This window comes from Olea europaea, chromosome 8 (assembly GCF_002742605.1).
Source record: "Olea europaea var. sylvestris chromosome 8, O_europaea_v1, whole genome shotgun sequence".
Taxonomy (NCBI): domain Eukaryota; kingdom Viridiplantae; phylum Streptophyta; class Magnoliopsida; order Lamiales; family Oleaceae; genus Olea; species Olea europaea.
The window spans coordinates 11,312,501-11,337,661 of NC_036244.1; the positions used below are offsets into that span (position 1 = coordinate 11,312,501).

General features: G+C 32.3%; 1 protein-coding gene across 1 annotated transcript; it reads left to right on the plus strand.

The window, feature by feature from the left end:
- Positions 1 to 6,193: 6,193 nt before the first annotated feature.
- Positions 6,194 to 24,019, plus strand: LOC111398789 (protein TIFY 9-like). Its single transcript, XM_023025882.1, has 5 exons — positions 6,194 to 6,416; positions 6,518 to 6,671; positions 6,791 to 6,884; positions 6,987 to 7,095; positions 23,915 to 24,019. The coding sequence occupies exons 1-5, from the start codon at positions 6,317 to 6,319 to the stop codon at positions 23,980 to 23,982; spliced, it is 525 nt and encodes a 174-aa protein (XP_022881650.1). The 5' UTR covers positions 6,194 to 6,316; the 3' UTR covers positions 23,983 to 24,019.
- The last annotated feature ends 1,142 nt before the right edge of the window (positions 24,020 to 25,161 follow it).

The following is a 25,161-nucleotide window of genomic DNA, read 5'->3' on the forward strand; positions in this document are numbered from 1 at the left end:
ATATACATTAAGTGGCTAAGATGATCCTTGTACTGAGTTTTAGGTCTGTTATCCCAAGTTAGTTGACATAGGCACAAGGTTTTGAGACACCTTACAGACTTAATTGCTCGAGTCAAATAGGCTCCAAAGAACATAAGATATTGAGCTTTTTATATATAATCGGGGAATATACTTGAGTCTAGGTCTAACAAATTTGGTCAATTCATATTTTAAGTCAACTTACTAATATGTGATTGCCATCCCAAATCCACACACGCGATTGTATCCCACTTATAAGATCATAGTGCGTGCAGTGCAAATGGTACATAAAAACACATATACTCAATACTCCATAAAAACCTCAGCAAGCAATGTAAAATATGCTACGTTTTATCAATTATGCTCATACATAATTATAACACACAAGTTTAAGAATGTTATTTGTCATGTTGTTGTAAAAATTTCCATCTTCCATTTTTTTTTCAAGTTTTCAAAATTTTGCTCTTTTTCTTTTTAAGACATGAATGTGCCACACACAAAATAAAAGGAACGTCAAACACATCAAACAAAACAAAAAAAATGTGCATGTACCACTACATATTGAATAAAGATGCACATGCATAAAACAACTATCTAAAAAACAAACAAACAAATGTGATGCATGCATAAATCAATGATACACAATAACAAAGCATAAGCATGCACCAGACTTTCCTAATCTGTTAGGTGTATGAGCGTTCTTATCTTTAAGAGCACTGCAATCTACATCACAATTTTGTAGACCACTCTTCTTCACCCAAACTTGCCTAGTGGGAGAACAATTCCCAGACAACTGTGTTATTAACTTAGTCAATCAACTCACTTGATTAGTAAGGAATCCAATCTGACCAACAAAATCTTAATTTTCATTCCTATTTAAGCTCTTGTTTCTATAATTATTCAAGAATTGATGACACCTAGGGTGCATATGTCCTAATTCACCACAGTGAAAAGCATGTAGGAATAAATCTAGGACCAAAGTTGTATGATTGTTGATGCCTATTCATAGGTCGACGAGTCCTACGCTGTCTGTAAGCCACTGTCCTACAAATTTCTTATTCTTAGATTTTGGATTAGGCACATGTATAGGCTGGTCAGTTGCAGGGCCAAAAACTGTCTTGCAAATACTAACGGCATTATGATATTTCTCCATGTATCCTAGACCTTCCATATTACCAGCTGACTTGTTCAATCCTAGATCGTTATCTAACTTTACTGAACCACTAGAAAATGCAAGAAGTTGAGATTTTAAATACTCTAGATCACTCATACAATTCTTAACCTAGATTTCTAAAGTCTTATTCTCAGCGGTCAACTTACTCACTTTCTCAGAGGACTTCTCAAGCTCACTAGTGAGATTCTTAATCTGAGTATCTAAAGATTCATTCATCGATTTCAATTCACTCAAGGTTGAGGTAGATTCTTGATGGTCAGTTATAAGTTTTTCTTTCTCAAGCTCAAGTTTCTTAACTTTAGTACACGAGGCTTTGTTCTTAGTTAGAATCTTAAAACTTTCCTCATACATTTTATCATACGCCTCATGTATATCTTCTTCACTGTCAAAATCTTTTCCAGATTGCTCACCACTATCTATATCCCAATGTCTCTCAATTCTCTCGTCAGAACCACTTTTAGTCTTAGCTGTGAAGGCAACATATTTTCCACTTTCCTTACGAGTGGATTTCTCGCCTTATCTTGATTTCTACTGCTAGTAGTGCATTTACTCCTCATATGGCCAAAGCCATGACACTTGTGGCATCTCACAGATTTAGATCTTCTTCTAGATTCACTCAGGCTACCTTTGTGTCTTTCCTGAACTTTGTTTTTATTCTTAAACATTTTTCGAAATTTTTTAGCAAGATAGGCTAACTTCTCTTCATTTGGTGAATTTGAATTAGAAGATTCGTTCTAGTTATTCCTCACACTGCTCAAGGCCAAATACTTTTCTTTTACAAGTCTAAGGTTAGCTTATAAGTCTGGATAGATCATATCAACTCCTCAACCTTAATAGAATCTATATCTTTACTCTTATCCATTGTCGTGATTTTAGGCCTACATCGCTTAAGCAAGGATTTAAAGATTTTTCTGACTATCTTAAACTTCGGGATTCTCTCACCTAGGTTAAAGCTAGAATTTACTATACATTTAGGCCCGCATAAAAGACGTCAAAGGTCACATCATGACTCATTCTAATATCTTCAAATGTTGTGGCCAGCATATACAATTTATAGTTCTTAATAGCTTGAGTTCCCTCATGTGGGATCCGTAAGATATCCCAAACCTCTTTAGCTATCTTACATATGGACACTCATCTAAATTTCTCAGGTGACACAGCCATAAATAAGGCATGTAAGGCTTTGCTATTCCAATTACACTCATCTAAATTAGCTTTTGACCAATTTTTTACAGGGCGAGAGTGATAATATTAGTAATAGTGCTAGAAGGGACAGCCAAACCATTTGCCACACTAAACCATATACGCTTATCCATAAATTTTAAAAATGCTCTCATTCTAATCTTTCAGTAGGCATAATTACTACTATCAAAATATGGCGGGACAACCACTGAACTACTCATCTAGGTAAATTAAGGCCAAGACATCTGATACCAATTGAAAGTTCTTACTTAGCCGATTTAATTTAACCTTACATGTGGAATTATTCTATTAAGCGCTATGAATCACTTTTTAATAGTTTCTAGATTATTAATCATACAAGTCAATTTCCTTATCTTTGGATACCACAATTTGTAATGCGAAAGCAGTAAAGATCATAGTAATTTTTGACAGAGAAATTCAACTGGATAAAAACTCTGGGACTAAGTCAGTTACCTTAACCATAGACAATGGACCTTACAGTTAGATGCTGCCTAGCCAACCCCACTGGACTTCCCGATCTACTTTCTGTAATCTCCAAGATCATCTGACTCCACCAGCTTCTCGATCTTCTATAATTGTCTCTTCTAAGAGGATACCCAAGAACCACTAATTCTTGTTCTTTTTCTTGTGCTTTTAGTCCAACCTTAATCTTCTGCAGCCTCAGAAGTTCCAATTAAGAAAGTAACTTCTTGTTGTATAAAGGAAGTGGATATTTTGGATTCTGGAACCATGATATTTTCCCCAAATCAGTGGTCATATGATCCAAAGAAAGAATAAATTGAATCAATGGTTGAATATGTTTTTGGATCTTCACGAGATGATATGAATGTATTATCAATGAAAGGCACAATGAACAACCATATAAAATTTGTGCTAGGGTTTGGGTATTTATAATTGAAAGTGTTTAGGTAGTTTGGACTGTGTAAAACTCTTCAAAAATGCGAATTATGGTTTTTTGCGTAGCACTATCGCTCAACTGAGGAGCTAGCAACAGGCGAGCGACAATTAAGCAATCACCAGTATTTTCATCATAACTTTCTCTCTCGATGTTAGATTGAGGTGATTCAAAATACGTTGAAAAGCTGAGTCAAAGGGTTACAATTCTTCTAGATGTAGCTTTGCCCAAATTTCAATGTTCTATATGTGAAAAATGCATTGCAATTTACAACTGAGAATTTAGAATATAACTTGTGTAGCTTTTTGACTTATAATCGCATTCCCTTGATCATATGTGATCTTCTTGGACATTTTGGCCTCCTTCAAGGACTATACTACTAACTCCGAAAGATTTCTTGATTTTTACAACTCTTTTACATTAATCTATTTGTCTAAAAAATTGCCAATACACTAGAAACCTAACACTATGCAACGAATACTTACTGCAAATCACGAGTTCAACCATCTTTATACTCAACGAATTTCTAAATGAATCAAGAACATGAACACGAGATAAAATATGGAAATCAATAAATAAATATATAGAGATTTAGAGATTCACATACCTTTGCTGTTAGAGTTTGAGAGAAGGAGATAATCTGGGAGTTACAAAATTATTATAACTACTGAATATTTAATGTTTTAGGCTTTGGGTTTAAAGTTGAGATGAATACTTGTCTAATTGGGCATTAAGTTCAATTGAATTGGATATAAGTTTAATTACGCTGGATCTAATATGGTTGTTTTAATAGGGATGTGTTTAGTTTTAATTGAGTTCGATAAAAAATTGAATTAGATTATTTCCATATTTATTTTTGTAAACGGTTTTACAATTTGAAATGATTTGTAAAAACAAAAATTTAAACTCAACTATTTCAAAACGGTTTAGTTCAATTTAAAATAAAAATGTTAACAGATCCACGTATATTCAAACCAACAATTTCAAAAAAGCAATATCAATTCAATTTTGCAGTTGATGATTTCATTGTTCCGCTCTAATATGTATATTGTATTGAAAGATTTTGCTATCGTTGGAGTTTATCAATTTTTTACTCAACTTCTATTGTTCCGCTTTTTTCTTTTTCTTTTTCTTTTTTTTTTTTGTTTTTTTGTTTTTTGTTTTTTGTTTTTTTTTGTTTTTTGTGGGTGAGACAATACAATTTTCTCACATAGATTTAGTTTTCTTATATCATGACAAGCGGAATTGATTGAGCCGCACCAAAGCTGGAATTAAATTGAGCACGTGAATCTTGCATTTCTAATTTAGAAGATAATGAATGTGGCAGACAGTTGCCCACTGCACACAGTGCCATGTGAAATCATAATGGACTTTTAATTAATAATCTTTCTTTTTTTTTTTTTTTATTAAATAACTTATCCTCAAATTAATTTGACGTGAATTAAAATTAAATCTTTAGTAAATTTTGATAAAAATTGATTAAATATATAGTTAAAAAGTTGTTAATCTCATAAAAGTGTGCGATTAAAATTAATTATTGATTTTAATTTTAATTAAATAGTGACTTAATTAAAGTTTATTTTAAATTAATTCAATATAGTTATATCAAAAGTATTAAATAAGGATAAAATTGTTATGGTTAGCTTAGCCTTAGCCTAAGGAGCTATAATATAATGAAAAGACTAGCCATGGCGGGTGAGCATAATTATGCAATCTATTGGCTTTTTTAGTACTTATTACAGACGAAAAAACCGTGACATAGTACTAGGAATTGACCAATCAGTCCAATCTAATGTGTGCCCCTACCCTACCCTACCCCAATTTGCCCAGAATTCAACATTTTTCGCGTGTATTACATGCCTTTGAGCATAGAAATGAAAGGACTTTCGAGCAAGAGTCAAATAAAAACAACATCCGTAAATCATGTGAATTGTTGTTGGCCACTCTATGGTGATATTTTTAGCCATTATTTTTAGTGAAAAAATTAAATTTATAATGGTGATTATTTATTTTTTTTTTATTTTTTTGGAAAATGTATAGTTAATAGATATAATAATATTATTTAGTATCAGTAGTGATGTTAGAATACCAGTCTGTTTGGCATTATATAATATGTTCAATTAAAGATGAAATAATGTGATTCATTTAAAAATAATGTTATTTAGTGCATCTTTGGTTCTGATTTTTCATCCAAAAAAATCAATTTTTGACCGTTACTTCCATAAGCCAGCTGTTATTTTTTATTCTTCTTTTATAGGTGGAACCCACTTTTCTATCTAACGGTCAAAAAATCAATTCTCATTAACATTAACGAACAAGCCCCTAATACTATCGGTGCTAGAAACTCATATATATGACATTATGTGATACGTTCAATTAAAGATAAAATTATACGATTTATTTAATTGTGCATTTCATTTAATGATACTTAATGCCACATAAAATCTCAATGGTGCTAAACAACATTACAATTCAATTAATCGTATAATTGATTTAAAAATAATACTATCTAAACCAATCTACGTGACATCATATGTTCAATTAAATATGAAATTATGTGATTCATTTTATTGCACTTTTTATTTAATAACACTTAATGTCACCTAAATTGATTTTATATTACCGGTAATGTTATTTAGTATTACTTTTCATTTAAAGATATTTAGTGCTATTTTAATTGGTGTTATAATATCATTGGTGTGAAATAACTTTACTCCAAAAAGTAAGGAAAATTTTACATTTATGTATCAAATTATTTTATTGAAAAATGTATCATCTAAAATTACTTTTGAAAAAATGCTACAGTATATCGTGGATTACGTGTTTTCGTGTGCAGCATTAGATTAAAGATTACACAATCAAAGCATTGCCCGCCCCACTTATTTTTCTACCCTTCTCATTTTCCTCGTGCCTTTCATTTATTACTCAACATCGTCTCGCGGACAAGCCACCTATTTATTAAATCAAAAGTTCTTGTCTACTCCACCACCACCGGGAAAAAAGAAAAAGAAAGAAGAAATATAGTCATGTCGAGATCAGCAATGGAACTAGACTTTTTTGGCATGGAAAAGAAGTTATCTCCTCCTCCTAAGCCTTCCAGTTTCGAACGCAGAAGAAGCTTTCGAGGTTTGTATACTTCTTATTTCTGTGTGTTTGAATTTTGAAATGTAGCATGCTAATTTCACGGTGTTGATGAGCTCTTTTTTTCTTATGTTTTGTGGGTTTAGATATACAAGGAGTTGTTTCTAAGATCAATCCAGAGGTTCTGAAAACTGTGATTGCAAATGGTTCCTTCGGTCTGAATAAATCGGGTTCTGTTCCTTGTACGCCAAAGGAAGATACTGCCTTTCCTTCATTGCCACTTCATGATTCTACCGTTAGGTAAAAACCTTAGAAAAAGTGAAAGAATAAAAAAAAAAAAAAAGAGAGAGAGAGAGAGAAGCTTTTTCGCCTTTTCGTCACTTGCATGTAGCTAAAGAGTATTTTCTGGGATTTTTTAGGCAAAATTGTGATCCTAAAAAAGGTACTGAAACTGCTCCCATGACGATTTTCTACAATGGGATGGTCGCTGTTTTTGATGTTTCTCCAGATAAGGTTCATTTTTTATTTTTTTTTCAAATTATCATTAATTAACAAAAAGAAACTGAACTTTTTTTTAAAAAAAATAAAATAAAATTAACGAATGGTACACTGCAGGCGCAGGATATTCTCCTACTTGCTGAGGAAGAAGTTAAAAAACCTGCTGAATCCTCAGATTCTAAAGTGACATCTGACCAAAAGAATATACTGGGAACCCTTAATGGAGGTGTGTATCAATTTTTCTTCCTTTAGGCATGTTTGTTGTTGGATATTGGTTAAATAAATTGAGAATTGAAAATCGATTAAAGTTCGTATCGAATTCGGCCAAATACTCAAAAGCTCGACTCAATCCGTTTAGGCAAAATTGTTTGCCACTTCGCCGCTTCGGGGCGCACAAACGGGGATCGACCTGCCCGGTCAGGTCGCGGTTGGTGGAGTGGTGAACGTACTCATGAAGAAAATGATGATTACAAGGAAATGAAAGAATTTAGAGTGATGAATGAAGAAAATATTGTAGAATCAAAAGTGTCTCTAGCTTGCGGCAAATCTTGGGGGTTGCTTTTTCCGATAAAAGTTGGTTACATATCTTTATGTTATTTATACCAGTAATTGACAGCATCTTAGTATGGCATAGCCTTAGAAAAATAAGGCTTCACTGAGGAAACACTTACATTGGATATTCAGGCACTCATTGACGAGGAAGGGCATAGTAATCAACGAATTTGTTCAAGAAATTTTTTTTAAAAAAAAAATTACCCTTTTTTTAAACTCGTTTATTTTATTTTAATAGGGCAGAAGAGGAAAATTATATTTTTTTGGACGGTTGCAATGATATAACAATGTTATTATGAATTTACTTGCAGGTCGAATATGGTGGAACCATATGGATGTCCAAACAAGCACTTTAATTTTGGCCACATGATATTCAGCTAAACAACGAGAAAAAAAATATATGTCCGTTGTTGGGAAATGGGAATTGCTATCGTTTATTTATAATTGAATCTTGTTTGACGTATTAGTCTATTAATCCTAATCTTTTATCAAGTAGGGTCGTGACCTCTCTTTCCTTGCAATTTCTCCTTGTCTTGTTTTACCACATTTTAGTCATGTGTACAGAAATAAGAATATATTGTTACTTTTCAAAGTCTAATCGTATTACTATATATTAATTTTAAATTTTATTATTTAGTAGCAATTGTTTGTGGTTTTGGTAAGAGTCGCTTAAAAGAATTGTCGACGGTGGGGTACATAAGAACGACCAGCACCTAACATTTTTTACCAAAATTGAAGTGGAAACTTGCATGTTTGAGACTTTGAAACATTGGATTGATATACTAGTCAACTTCTGCTAGGTGTAAGAAATGTTCAAAATGATCAAGAAGTCTTTTCTATTCTATTGCCTAAAATACAGTTCAATTAGTTAGAAAATGTTCTACCAAATCTCTTATCAGATTCAACATAATAGATTTTAAGATTTTTCGAATTCTACAATACACCACAACAATAGGGAAGAACAAGAGCGGTGTTAGAAATTAGGTTAAAAGTTTAGAACTATGTAATAACAAAGCAACACTAATTGAAAATACTCGCTCTACAATAACAACTAAAAGAATTAGTGTTAAAGTCAAAAGCTTCTAAACCATTGGATATGATTTACTTTTCTTTGTCATAACTAATTTCTCTATGAGATCATTATGGTCATTCAATGCCGAGACGTCGCCATTCAATGCCTTTGCCTTCCCTTTCTATAACATACCTAGGCGCTTCAAACTCTTTCTTATAGCACATATCAAAAATATAATTTCAAGTTGATCATCAAGTGTCAAGAGATTTACCTTTGAAAATTTTTTTTGAATAAAATTAAGCACTTTGAACTCAATCTCTAATTTCAAACAACCTCTTGCAGCTAAATAGGGGTAGCAATTGGGTCGAGTTGCTTGGGGCTCATGGACTTGGCTCGTCCCTACTCGATACATGAATGGCTCAGGCTCGTTTTGAGCCAAGCATTGGCCGAACCAAGTTGACATTATTATTCACAAGCCAAGGGTGTATGCGGGCAAGCTCATACGGGCTTGTACGCCTGCTATTATTTTTACCTTAAATTTGGACTTGTTTTATAGATTTAAAAAAAAAAAAAAAAAAGTTGCTCATTTTTTTGTTTGTTTATTTTGTTAGTTTATTTTTTAAAACAAAAATTAAAAAATTGAGTACACTCACGGGGATTCGGCTTGTTTAGGCTGAATGGTTCGTTTAGGTTCGTGGGTAGTTCGTCTCATGAGACCCACGAGCTTAGGGTCGAGCTGAGCCCATATTTTGATCACGAGCTTGTAAGGACCAATCTGACTCTATTGAACCATTGCCGCCTCTATCACTAAGCAATTCTTTGCCATGTAGGGCTTGTACATGCAATTTCATGAAGCTTATACATCTGATTGCTGGTGTTGCATCATATTACATATTGCAAACTCTGACCTCTTGTGTGTAAATTTCTCATTAGGTTTGAGGCTTTTATGCTCAATAGCGCATATTTAAGTCTTGCTATGCCAAAAGCGTAGACACTCCCAAAAATAAGGTGTATTTACTATGCATATTGAGCTTATGTTCTTTGATTTATATAGTGTTCGGTTGTTTTTGAGTATGGAGGATGATTTATTTGCTACGTTGAATCATTTAAGTCTACTTGTTCCATGGGTATAACATAAACAATTAAAGATTTTCTACGATTTAATTGAGTTGAGATATGTTGTCTCCATTTTGCCTTTATTCCTTAAGTGCACATGTCGCGTTTACGTAGGATCTTTATTACTACTTAAATTATCTTGATATTAGTAAAATTAAAGTTGAACATGATTTTAAACCATTTATATTATAAGTAAATTAAGATTTAAGCAGGGCAAGATTATCTACTAAAAGAAGAAACTTGTAAAAGTTTTGTCCATGCCAAAGAAAAAGCTAAGAAATGAGGCAAACAAAATGACACCTTCCAACACCACGACCTTGATTGCTGAATGTTCATCAAATGAAGGGAATGATAATGAGGCGTTCCTTATGTGGCGTTGTTGGGCACAACAAAAGGAAGTATAAAGATCGAAAATCACCTGCTGCAAACTGAATAAGACCAATCTAGGACCTGCCTTTTTTTTGTTTGTTTAGCATTTTTTGTTAATGTATTGCATTGGACTGGAATTATTTTATAATTTTAATGTGTTATTATTGTATATTGTTCAAAATAATCGTGTGTGGAATGAAAAACAAAACTTGGAGGCCAGAAAATTAGCCTATGCAGTCGCATAGGCCAAAAGAGGTTGTCGTAGCATATGCATAGACAGGCCCTAAAGTCCTTGCTGTATGTTGATCTATGCGATATGCGACCACATAGAACACTTTTTTAGTCATTATGGCTGTTTTTGTTTGAAATTCAAGTGGTCTTTCATCTTGTTTTGGTATCACTTCTTGGCATCTTATTGCGACCTATAAATAAGTGATTGATGTTCATTACAACACACTTAAAAAATCAATTTTGTGATTATAATTTCGTTCCTCAAAAGAAAAAAAAAATCTCTCCCTATCATATTCATATTCTGATTTTATGTTCTCAAGTTTTAGAGGATTTTACTTGTGCTTAAGTTATTAATTATTTTCAAGGCTTGATTAATCCTACAAACCATTTGCCGATAATCCTTTTAAGCACAAAATTTCAATCCGAGAGAGGGCAAATATCGTTTGAAAACAACGATAACGCATTCGGGCCTTCTTCTTCATATTTTATTCCTTGTTTTATTCTTTGTTTCTTCTCCATTCTCTTCTTTGTGAAGACATATTTCCAACAATTTCAAATGATATTTCTATAATGGAGAATGAAACCACTATGGTGACGATCAAGTTGCCGAATCAAGATCTTAGTCGTTTGGACTGTTTTGATAGTTCTAACTTCACAAGATGGTAAGACAAGTAGAAATTTGTACTCACATATACTTGATCTGAAATTGGCACCGCTATCGGAACCAACAAACGGAGAAACAGATGCCATAAAAGTCGAAAGACAAAATGGTCAAGAGGATGAGTTGATTTGCCATGGTTATATACTTAAGGTATTATTCGATCGGGTGTATGCTATTTATACCGACACTTCTTCTGCAAAAGAAATTTGGAACGCCTTGAAAATGAAGTATAAAGTCGAAGAAGAAGGTACTAAGAAATTCTTACTTTCAAAGTATTTAGATTTTAAATTTCTAGATAATATTCCCCTTCTTCACCAAGTATATGAATTACAATTTCTTGTCAATAAGTTAAAGGCGGTCAAAATTTAGATCCCGAAAACTTTTCAAGTGGGAGCAATTCTTGCAAAACTCACGAGAACTTGGAAAGGATATCTAAAGAATATCGTGCATAGTTCTGTTACTTTTTGGAATAATTGCAGAAACATTTTCTCATTAAGGAAGAGTCCAAGATGAGAGATAAGAATATCAATTCTTATGAAAGCACTTCCAAGACGGATGTTGTAGATAAAATCAAACCTTTAAACAAATTCAACAAGAGAAAGTTTTCAAGGAACTTTAACAAGCCCAAGAAGATGCAATTAAAGATGAAATAGATTCAATTATGTCAAATAATACATGGGTACTTATTGATTTACTATCCGAATCAAAACCTATTAGATGAAAATAGGTGTTTCGCAGAGAGTATAATGATGATGGTTTGCTCAATACCTTTAATGCTAAACTAGCACTTAAAAGTTATCGACAAAAGTAAGGAATATACTATTTTAATAATTATGTATCGGTAGCTAGAATAACATCAATTAAAATATTATTCACCTTGGTTTCGATATATAACTTGCATATTCATCAAATGGATGTCAAGATAGCATTCTTGAATGGGAATCTCGATGAGGATGTTTATATGGAACAACCTTAAGGGTTTGCTCTCATTGAAAATGAACATAAGGTGTACAAGTTAGTAAAATCATTATACAGATTGAAGCAACTCCTGAACTATCGTATCGTTTGGTTTTAAATATAATAGTTTAAATAAATATTTGTATTCTAAATTATGTGAAGATTATGTGATATTTATTTCCTATACGTTGATGATGTGTTGATTATTATTAATTACATGAATGTGATAGAAGAAACGAAGAGGTTTCTATCTTCTACATACAAAATGAAGGATTTTGGACAAATGGATATCATTTGGGTATCAAAGTTATTAAAACTAGTGGGAGTTATGATTTAAGTCAATCATATTATAATTAAAATATGATAAATAAGTTCAAACATTTGAAATAAAAGAGTTTAGTACCCCTGTTGATCTAAGTTCAAAACTTATGAAGAATGATGAAAGGGTAATTGCTCAATTGAAGTACGCAAATGTTATAGACAACTTAATGTATGCAATTCAATGCACAATACTAGACATAGCATTCTCAATTAGTAAATTGAGTATGTTTATTAGTAATCCGAGCAAAGATCATTGGAAGGTTATTGGTAGAGTTCTTAGATATTTAAAGAAAACAAAAAACTTAGGCCTACAATATATTAAATTCCCAACTGTATTGGAGAATTTACCAATGCTATTTGGATATCTAGCACAGGTAAAAGTACGTCTACTTCAGGTTGAGTGTTTACTATTAAAGGAGGTGCAGTTTCTTAGAAATCAAAGAAACAGACATATATAACACATTCGACTATGGAATTTGAAAGTGTAGCATTATCAAAAATCGAAAAAGAAGTTGGGTGACTTAAGGAACTACTTTATAAGATACCTTTGGGACCGACGAATACTTCTTCAATACCTATCATGTGTAATAGTCTAGCTACATTAATAAAAGCATATAATGATATATACAATAGAAAGTTTAAACGTATGAGTCTTAGACATGACTGCATAGGGAGATTAATCAAAGATGGAATAATTTTCCTAAATTATGTAAAGTCAATTGAGAACTTAGCGGATCCTTTAATTATATCTCTAATAGAGATTTAATAATATTTACTTCGAGTATAATGAGATTGAAAATCTTGAAATAAAAAATCCACCAATAATGGCAACTCTACATATTATTACTTAACAAGTAATCCACGAGTTCAAAGGGTAACAACAAGTCATTTGATATGTGGATGGTTTCAGTATTATAAAATCAGTAATAACTCTATTCTAATTAAATAATTCTAGTTGTTTCTGAAATGAGGATTGAGTCTCAAGCTTTTAATGAAATTTAGTACTAAGTACAAGTATCTCTAAAAATAACAAATATACTCTAAGATCTTCACCTAGACGAACTTCGAGGTGGTGCCGCTTCAATAGAGAGCATGAGTTTTTTCTTAAAAGTTTGTCGAAAGGGATGGGTACAAGGCTATATTAGACTGTGTGTTCTTACCAGTATTGTCACATGGAATAATTGGTTCAAAACTTCAACGCTACCTTTGGTTCTGACTTTACTTTGTTTGAATTATGCTACAATTAGATTCAAATCGAAAGGTATCTAATTTCTATGCATGAGTATTGTATATTTTGAATATGAGATCTTATTGAATGTTGAACAAGTAGGGGTTGCTGTATATTGTTCAAAATCAATAATACGTGTGTGAAATGAAAAACAAACCTTTGAGGCTAGAAAATTAGCCTATACGATTGCATAGGTGATAAGCGGCTGCTATCGCATTCCTAAAGGCCCTACCGAATATTGATCTAAGTTATAGCATATAATACTACATAGAACAATTTTTTAGTCGTTATGGCCGTTTTTGTTGGAAATTATGGCTTACATCTTGTTTTGGCACACTTTGTGGAGTCTTGTTGAAACCTATAAATAAGTGATTGATGTTGATTACAATACACTTGGAAAATCAATATTGTGGTTATAATTTCGTTCCATAAAAGAATAAAAGATCTCTTCCGACCATATTCATATTCTAATTTTGAGTTCTCAAGTTTTGGAGGATTTCACTTGTGTTTAATTGATTAATCATTTTCAAGTTTTGATTAATTCTGCAAATCATTTGTCAATAATCCCTTTAAGCATCGAATTTCAATTCGAGAGGAGGCAAATATCATTTTAGGACAAGGATTACGTGTTCAGGCATTCTTCTTCATATTTTATTCCTAGTTTTACTCTTTGTTTCTTCTCCATTCTTTTTTTGTGAAGACACATTTCAAACATTTATTACGGTCTAGTAATGGTGCCATTTGATGGTCATGATGATTTCTTCTTTTTCTGCTCTTTTGTTTATATGGGTTGAATTGTTAAGCAGGGTTGTAAATCGTAATCTTTGTATTTTCAAGAATAGCAAACATATACCATTACAGTGAAATATTTGGATGTGGATGAAGATATTATTGATTTGAATGCCTTTATCACATTCATTTTGGAATTTTATAAGTAGAGAAGTGCCATAAAGCTCTCTCACATGTATGGATGGGGCTCGTGATTATTTATTCCCGCGCCCTATGTTTTGTGAGGGGACTGTCATGTAAGATGCTGTACACTTAGCATTTCCCTTATAAGTGTTGTTATGTTATGTTAGGTTTTGTTCCGATCCGATTCATTTTGGTCCATTTTTGAGGTTGGAACCATATGGATGTCCAAACTCCGTTGTTGGGAAATGGGAATTGCTATAGTTTATTTATAATTGAATCTTGTTTGACGTATTAGTCTATTAATCCTAATCTTTTATCAAGTAGGATCGTGACCTCTCTTTCCTTGCAATTTCTCCTTGTCTTGTTTTACCACATTTTAGTCATGTGTACAGAAATAAGAATATATTGTTACTTTTCAAAGTCTAATCGTATTACTATATATTAATTTTAAATTTTATTATTTAGTAGCAATTGTTTGTGGTTTTGGTAAGAGTTGCTTAAAAGAATTGTCGACAGTGGGGTACATAAGAATGACCAGCACCTAACATTTTTTACCAAAATTGAAGTGGAAACTTGCATGTTTGAGACTTTGAAACATTGGATTGATATAGTAGTCAACTTCTGCTAGTTGTAAGAAATGTTCAAAATGATCAAGTCTTCTTTTCTATTCTATTGCCTAAAACACAGTTCAATTAGTTAGAAAATGTTCTACCAAATCTCTTATCAGATTCAACATAATAGATTTTAAGATTTTTCGAATTCTACAATAAACCACAACAATAGGGAAGAACAAGAGCGGTGTTAGAAATTAGGTTAAAAGTTTAGAACTATGTAATAACAAAGCAACACTAATTGAAAATACTCGCTCTACAATAACAACTAAAAGAATTAGTGTTAAAGTCAAAAGCTTCTAAACCATTGGATATGATTTACTTTTCTTTGTCATAACTAATTTATCTATGAGATCATTATGGTCATTCAATGCCGAGACGTCGCCATTCGATGCCTTTGCCTTCCCTTTCTATAACATACCTAGGCGCTTCAAACTCTTTCTTATAGCACATATCAAAAATATAATTTCAAGTTGATCATCAAGTGACAAGAGATTTACCTTTGAAATATTTTTTGAATAAAATTAAGCACTTTGAACTCAATCTCTAATTTCAAACAACCTCTTGCAGCTAAATAGGGGTAGCAAATGGGTCGAGTTGTTGGGGCTCATGGACTTGGCTCATCCCTACTCAATCCATGAATGGCTCAAGCTCGTTTTGAGCCAAGCATTGGCCGAACCAAGTTGACATTATTATTCACAAGCTAAGGACGTATGCGAGCAAGCTCGTACGGGCTTGTACGTCTGTTATTATTTTTACCTTAAATTTGGACTTGTTTTATAGATTTAAAAAAAATTGCTCATTTTTTTGTTTATTTTTTAAAACAAAAATTAAAAAATTGAGTACACTCACGGGGATTCGGCTTGTTTAGGCTAAACAGTTCGTTTGGGTTCGTGGGCAGCTCGTCTCATGAGATGCACAAGCTTAGGGCCGAGATGAGCCCATATTTTGATCACGAGCTTGTAAGGATCAATCCGACTCTATTGAACCATTGCCACCTCTATCACTAAGCAATTCTTTGCCATGTAGGGCTTGTACATGCAATTTCATGAAGCTTATGTAAGTGTTATGCCCTAAATTCAATCGATTTAGGTTGTAAACACTTTTAATATGTTTAATGTATTTAATTTTGGCAAGATCTATTATTTACTTAAATTAATTTTCTGATAAATAATATTAAATAATAGAGTCCAAAGATTCGAGTGTGAGAGATTGGTTAATTACAAGGAGTTGTGATTGTGAGATACAAATTACGTATGATTGGATCTTGAATAATCCGTGATCGTAAGTAATAACGAGATACGGATATCGTTATTACAGATAGATCATCACGTGTGACATTTCTTAATTGTGAAGTGAGTAGTTGAACTCATAAATTAAAGTGTGGTAACATTTAAATAAACACGTGGATATTTTGTTATAGAACAAAACATTGGAGACCCGCTAAGAGATTCCACATGAATAACTATCTGAGTGTCAGTGGTTAATTTCTAACGTTCGGTTGTGGAATTAGTTCTATGATTTGAGGTCATCATAGTGCCTTGTGTGAGGACAGTCATGCTTTGATGGTGTTGGATGTTGCTCTACCAAGGGTCGCTAATATGGCATCGTTCGGGTATGTCAAGAACCATATGAAGGTTATGAATGACCAATAGAGAATTCGTCACTCTTAGATAGTAAGAGATCGTGATCTGCATTTCATTCAATTAAGTCAATAACGAAATTCTTGGACAAGGTATACAAATAAGTCGAAAAGGAGTTTTCGACTCATATTGACTTAATAGTAGAATGAAAGATATGATCGATAACGAGATTGACACATTTTCATATCTCGTAATTGATCGGATCATATTGACGAAGGGATTATAGTTTCATAGTAAACGAATATGTTTGGTTTTGTCATACCACGTGACATTTTCCGTCACATGTGTTGCCCTGATACATTACTAGATGTCAATCTGGGACGGCGAGTGTAAATTTGTGATAAATTAAAAGGGTGTTTAATTTATCAGTTTTGATTAGATCAAAATAATATTTCACGCTATTAGGTATCGTGGTCGGGAACCTGATAAGTCGCACATAAAAGAGAATTGGAAGATTGCAAATTGTTAATTAATTAATTTAACAATCGTTGGATAAATTAATTAATTTGATTGGTTATTTATAGCCCCGAATTAATTAATCGGATTAATTAATTCACGGACTGAATTTAATTAAATGGATTAATTAAATATTGGATCGGACTAGGCCGAGCCCGTTTGGACTTATATAAATACATGGCTAGAGTTTTAGATCCATAGAGTTTTCATAATTCTTGCTAGCACAAAAGGAGAAACCCTAGCAGTTGCAGTCTATTCTCTGTGTGGAATTCATTAGAAGCTGGACAATTGGACATCTATGGGAGGCAGATTCAAGTTGCTGGAACAAAGAAAATCAAAGGAATTTACAAATTCAAGAAAATATATAATTCTCATCACAGTTCTTATCTAAATACAAAGATGAATCCTGATGGGAATTGAAATCGTTTTTATTTCAGCTGTGCATGTTTAAGTAAATTCCCAACAGCTTCTACATCTGACTGCTGGTGTTGCATCATATTACATATTGCAAACTCTGGCCTCTTGTGTATAAACTTCTCATTAGGTTTGAGGCTTTTATGCTCAATAGCGCATATTTAAGTCTTGCTATGCCAAAATCGTAGACACTGCCAACATAAGGTGCATTGACTATGCATATTGAGCTTATGTTCTTTGTTTTATATAGTGTTCGGTTGTTTTTGAGTATGGAGGATGATTTATTTGCTATGTTGAGTCATTAAAATCTACTTTTTCCAGGGGTACGACTTAAACAATTAAAGATCTTCTACGATTTAATTGAGTTGAGATATGTTGTCTCCATTTTGCCTTTATTTATTAAGTGCACACGTTGCGTTTACATAGGATCTTTATTACTCCTTAAATTATCTTGATATTAGTAAAATTAAAGTTGAACATGAGTAGTAAAATTAAAGTTGAACATGATTTTAACCCCATTTATATTATAAGTAAATTAAGATTTAAGTAGGGCAAGATTATCTACAAAGAGAAGATACTTGTAAAAGTTTTGTGCTACCAAAGAAGAAGCGAAGAAATGAGGCAAACAAAATACACCTTCCAACACCACGACCTTGATTGCTGAATGTTCATCAAATGAAGGGAATGATAATGAGGCGTTCCTTATGTGGCGTTGTTGGGCACAACAAAAGGAAGTATAAAGATCGAAAATCACCTGCTGCAAACTGAATAAGACCAATCTGGGACCTGCCTTTTTTTGTTTGTTTAGCATTTTTTGTTAATGTATTGCATTGGACTGGAATTATTTTGTAATTTTAACGTGTTATTATTGTATATTGTTCAAAATAATCGTGTGTGGAATGAAAAACAAAACTTGGAGGCCAGAAAATTAGCCTATGCAGTCGTATAGGCCAAAAGAGGTTGTCGTAGCATAGATAGGCCCTAAAGTCCTTGCCGTATGTTGATCTATGTGATATGCGACTGCATAGAACACTTTTTTAGTCGTTATGACCATTTTTGTTTGAAATTCAAGTGGTCTTTCATCTTGTTTTGCTATCACTTCATGGAGTCTTATTGCGGCCTATAAATAAGTGATTGATGTTCATTACAACACACTTGAAAAATCAATTCTGTGATTATAATTTCGTTCCTCAAAAAGAAAAAAAAATCTCCCTATCATATTCATATTCTGATTTTGTGTTCTCAAGTTTTAGAGGATTTTACTTGTGCTTAAGTTATTAATCATTTTCAAGGCTTGATTAATCTTGCAAACCATTTGCCGATAATCCTTTTAAGCACCAAATTTCAATCCAAGAGAGGGCAAATATCGTTTGAGAACAACGATAACGCATTCGGACCTTCTTCTTCATATTTTATTCCTAGTTTTATTCTTTGTTTCTTCTCCATTCTCTTCTTTGTGAAGACATATTTCCAACAATTTCAAATGATATTTCTATAATGGATAATGAAGCCACTATGGCAACGATCAAGTTGGCGAATCAAGATCTTATTCGTTTGGTTTGTTTTGATAGTTTTAACTTCACAAGATGGTAAGACAAGTTGAAATTTGTACTCACATATACTTGATCTGAAATTGGCACCGCTATCGGAACCAATAAATGGAGAAATAGATGCCATAAAAGTCGAAAGACAAAAAGGTCAAGAGGATGAATTGATTTGCCATGGTTATATACTTAAGGTATTATTCGATCGGGTGTATGCTATTTATACCGACACTTCTTTTGCAAAAGAAATTTGGAACGCCTTGAAAATGAAGTATAAAGTCGAAGAAGAAGGTACTTAGAAACTCTTACTTTCAAAGTATTTAGATTTTAAATTTCTCGATAATATTCCCCTTCTTCACCAAGTATATGAATTACAAGTTCTTGTCAACAAGTTAAAGGCGATCAAAATTTAGATCCCGAAAACTTTTCAAATTGGAGCAATTATTGCAAAACTCATGAGAACTTGGAAATGATATCTGAAGAAAATCGTGCATAGTTCTGAATATTACTTTTTGGAATAATTGCAGAAACATTTTCACATTAAGGAAGAGTCCAGGATGATGAATGACAATTCTTATGAAGGCACTTCCAAGATCGATGCTGTAGATAAAATCAAACCTTTAAACAAATCCAACAAGAGAAAGTCTTCAAGGAACTTTAACAAATCCAAGAAGATGCAATTAAAGATGAAATAGATTCAATTATGTCAAATAATACATGGGTACTTATTGATTTACTATCCGGATCAAAACCTATTAGATGAAAATAGGTGTTTCGAAGAGAGTATAATGATGATGGTGTTCTCAATACCTTTAATGCTAGACTAGCACTTAAAAGTTATCAACAAAAGGAAGGAATATATTATTTTAATATTTATGCACCGGTAGTTAGAATAACATCAATTAAGATATTATTCACTTTGGCTTCGATACATAACTTGCATATTCATCAAATGGAGGGAATCTCGATGAGGATGTTTATATGGAACAACCCAAAGGGTTTGCTCTAACTGGAAATGAACATAAGGTGTACAAGTTAGTAAAATCATTATACGATTTGAAGCAACTCCTAAGAAATGGCATGAAAAATTTGATTTAACTATCGTATCATTTGATTTTAAATATAATAGTTTAAATAAATATTTGTTTTCTAAATTATGTGATGATTATGTGATATTTATTTCCTATACATTGATGACGTGTTGATTATTATTAATCGCATGAATGTGATAGAAGAAACGAAGAGGTTTCTATTTTCCACATACAAAATGAAGGATCTTGGACAATGGATACCATTTTGGGTATCAAAGTTATTAAAACTAGTGGGAGTTATAATTTAAGGCAATCACATTATACTTAAAATGTGATAAATAAGTTCAAACATTTGAAAATGAAAGAGTTTATTACCCCTGTTGATCAAAGTTCAAAACTTATGAAGAATGATGAAAGGGTAATTGTTCAATTGGAGTATGCAAATGTTATAGACAGTTTAATGTATGCAATTCAATGCACAATGCTAGACATAACATTTGCAATTAGTAAATTGAGTAGGTTTATTAGTAATCCGAGCAAAGATCATTGGAAGGTTATTGGTAGAGTTATTGGATATTTAAAGAAATCTAAAAACTTAGGCCTGCAATATATTAAATTCCCTACTGTATTGGAGAATTTACTGATGCTATTTGAATATCTAGCACGGGTAAAAGTACGTCTACTTCAGGTTGGGCGTTTACTCTTAAAGGAGGTGCAGTTTCTTAGAAATCAAAGAAACAGGCATGTATAACACATCAACTATGGAATTTGAAAATGTAGCATTATCAAAAATCGAAAAAGAAGTTGGGTGACTTAAGAAACTACTTTATAAGATACCTTTGGGACCGATGAATACTTCTTCAATACCTATCATGTGTAATAGTCTAGCTACATTAATAAAAGCATATAATGATGTATACAATAGAAAGTCTAAACGTATGAGTCTTAGACATAACTGCATAGGGAGATTAATCAAAGATGGAATAATTTTCCTAAATTATGTAAAGTCAGTTGAGAACTTAGTGGATCCTTTAACTATATCTCTAATAGAGATTTAATAATATTTACTTCAAGTATAATGAGATTGAAAATCTTGAAATAAAAAATCCACCAATAATGGCAACTCTACATATTATTACTTAACAAGTAATCCACGAGTTCAAAGGGTAACAACAAGTCATTTAATATGTGGATGGTTCAGTATTATAAAATCGGTAATAACTTCATTCTAATTAAATAATTCTAGTTATTTTTGAAATGAGAATTGAGCCTCAATCTCTTAATGAAATTTAGTACTAAGTACAAGTATCTCTAAAAATAACAAAGAGACTCTAAGATCTTCACCTAGACGAACTTCGAGGTGGTGACTCTTCAATAGAGAGCAAGAGTTTTTTTCTTAAAAGTTTGTCGAAAGGGATGGGTGCAAGGCTATATTAGATTGTGTGTTGTTACAGGTATTGTCACATGGAATAATTGTTCAAAGCTTCAACGCTACCTTTGGTTCCGACTTTACTTTGTTTGAATTATACTATAATTAGATTCAAATCGAAAGATATCTAATTTCTATGCATGAGTATTGTATATTTTGAATATGAGATCTTATTGAATGTTGAACAAGTAGGGGTTGTTGTATATTGTTCAAAATCAATAATACGTGTGTGAAATGAAAAACAAACTTTGGAGGCTAGAAAATTAGCCTATACGATTGCATAGGTAATAAGCGGCTGCTGCCGCATTCCTAAAGGCCCTGCCGTATATTGATCTAAGCTATAGCATGTAAGACCACATAGAACACTTTTTTAGTCGTTATGGCTCCTATCATATTCATATTCTGATTTTGAGTTCTCAAGTTTTAGAGGATTTCACTCGTGTTTAAATGATTAATCCTTTTCAAGTCTTGATTAATTCTGCAAATCATTTGTCGATAATCCCTTTAAGCATCGAATTTCAATTCGAGAGGAGGCAAATATCATTTTAGGACAACGATTACGTGTTCAGACATTCTTCTTCATATTTTATTCCTAGTTTTACTCTTTGTTTCTTCTCCATTCTTTTTTTGTGAAGACACATTTCAAACATTTATTACGGTCTAGTAATGGTGCTATTTGATGTTCATGATGTTTTCTTATTTTTCTGCTCTTGGTATCTTTTGTTTATATGGGTTGAATTGTTAAGCCGGGTTGTAAATCGTAATCTTTGTATTTTCAAGGATAGCAAACATATATACCATTACAATGAAATATTTGGGTGTGGATGAAGATATTATTGATTTGAATGCCTTTATCACATTCATTTTGGAATTTTATAAGTAGAGAAGTGCTATAAAGCTCTCTCACATGTATGGATGGGGCTCGTGATTATTTATTCCCACGCCCTACGTTTTGTGAGGGGACTGTCATGTAAGATGTTGTACACTTAGCATTTTCCTTATAAGTATTGTTATGTTATGCTAGGTTTTGTTCTGATCCGATTCATTTTTGTCCATTTTTGAGGTTGAGAATTTATTGTATAATATTTCAAAAGGTTGACATGTATTTTATGTATTCAAACAATATGGTGAGATAGCAACTTCTACATCGTCCAAAAGTACAAAACTGTATAAATAAATAAATACACACACACACACACAAAAGTGACACTAATATTTTTCCATCAGTTAATTATATGGCCCTTGTTTGATATAGATAATTATTAGATTGTTAGTACATTTGGATAAAAGTTGATGAAATGTGTATTTGAAAAGCTATAAATCCCATAAACTATGTAAGTAAAATTTAATTTTTAATTTTAACTTTTTTTTTTGGATGTATTTTTCATACAAAATGAAACTGTTAAGAGATAAAATCCTATATCGAATAAAGATGAAAATATAGACCAACTTATAAGGTCTGTGCTACTTCTCTTAATAAGGTTAGCCTTTTAAGATGAAACTCCAATTCTTAACATGATATCAAAGATCATTAAGCTCCAACGAGCGTTTCGATCCCATTAAGACTCAATAAATAAGTATACGGATATCAAGATTAATCTGCTCAAAAGAGCCATCATTTTGCGAGGGCGTGTTAAGGAATAAAATTCCATATCAAATAAAGATGAAAATATAGACCAATTTATAAGGTCTTGGGTTACTCCTCTTAACAAAGTTGATCTTTTAAGATGGAATCCTAACTCTTAACAGAAACTATGTATCTTCAATGTAATTAGTCCTTTCTTTAATTGTTCAAATTTAACACATGCTTTACAAATGTTTATTAAAATATAGAAATGAGTTTTAAATAAGTAAATAGTTGGACTTGTTGGTGAGTATTTTCAATTTTCAAATTATCTGCCTTAATTGCAATGCTCACTAATATTGATATAGAAGGAGTCGTCTCTAAAATCAATCCAGAGGTTCTGAAAACTATGATAACAAATGGTTCGTTCGGTCTGAATAAATCGGGTTCTGTTCCTTCTACGCCGAAGGAAGATACTTCCTATCCATCCTCGCCACTTCATGATTTTACCAGTAGGTAACAACCTTATAAAAAAAAAAAAAAAAAAAAAAAAAAAAAAAAAAAAGCTTTTTCGCCTTTTCATTTCTTGCATGTGGCTAAAGATATTTTCTGGGACTTTTTTAGGAAAAATTGTAAGCCTAAAAGAGATACTGAAACTGCTCCCATGACGATTTTCTACAATGGGATGGTCGCCGTTTTTTATGTTTCTCGAGATAAGGTTCATTTTTTCACATTATCATTAATTAACAAAAAGAAACTGAACTTCTTAAAAAAAAAAAAAAATTAATTAATTAATGGTGCTCTGCAGGCGCAGGATATTCTCCTACTTGCTGACGAAGGAGTCCAAAAACCTGCTGAATCCTCGGATTCTAATGTGACATCTGACCAGAAAAATATACTGGGAACCCTTAAGGGAGGTGTGTATCAATTTGTCTTTCTTTAGGCATGTTTGGTTCATTGTAGATTCTTCAAAATCGTATCTTTGTATTTTCAGATTTTCCTATAGCAAGGAGGCAGTCGTTGCAGAGGTTTCTAGAGAAGAGAAAGGAGAGGTTGGTATAATGTAGTTATTGTAATAGGGTACTAGGAAGACTTCAATTTAATTCTTCATTTATGTTGAGACCTATTCTTCTTTTAATATGCTTTTGCATATGCTTATAAAGCCTTTGTCATAATTAATGCCGTCTTCAAGAATATATCTCTATTATATCTACTTTCTTCTCTTTTATTGTTTGTCTTTGAAGAACATAAGATATATTTCATCATTTAGGAACGTTGATGTTAGATTATAGTTAATGTTTGGCTTTAGATTTTGTGTGAGGGTTGGCGGAGTGGTTAACGTATTCCTGAAGAAAATGATTCAAACGAGGAAATGCTTACGTATTTTTTTGATAGTTGCAATAATATAACAATGTTATTATGAATTTACTCGCAGGGAATATGGTGGAACCATATGAATGTCCAACGAAGCGCTTTAATTTTGGCCACATGGTAGTCAGCTAAACAACGAGAAAAAAATATATGTTCGTTGTTTGAAAATGGGAATTGCTATAGTTTATTTATAATTGAATCTGGTATGACTTTATTAACCCTAATCTTTTGTCAAGTAGGGTCGTGACCTCTCTTCCTTGCAATTTCCAAGTGTCCTTTCTTCCCACGTTTTAGTCAAGTGTACAGAAGAAAGAGTATTTTTATCACTTTTCAAAGTCTAATCATATTATTATATATTAATTTTAAATTTTATCATATGGTAGCAATTGTTTATGATTTTGGGAGTTGCTTAAACGAATTGTCGATGGTGGGGTACATAAGAATGACCAGCGCCTAACTTTTTTACCAAAATTGAAGTGGAAACGTTAATGTTTCAGACTTGGAGACATTGGAGAAAATTACTAGTCAACTTTTGCTTGCAAGATGATCAAGTCTTGTTTCCTATGCTATTGCCAAAAATACAATTCAATTAGTTAGAAATGTTCTATACACCACAACAAATAGGGACAAAAAACGGAGTTAGGAATTAGGTGAAAGATGAAAAACAATGTGATGGCATGACGATACCATTTACAATTGTTCGCTGCGAATTTTCATTCTTTGACATCTTTGTACAATGACTTTATTATCTATCATCAAAAAATATTTTTCTCAACATTAACAATGAGGCTATCATTCATCTACTAATTTCCAATCCAATTGCAAAACAATCTATTATTCACAATGTTTATTGCAGAAAATACCCACTTT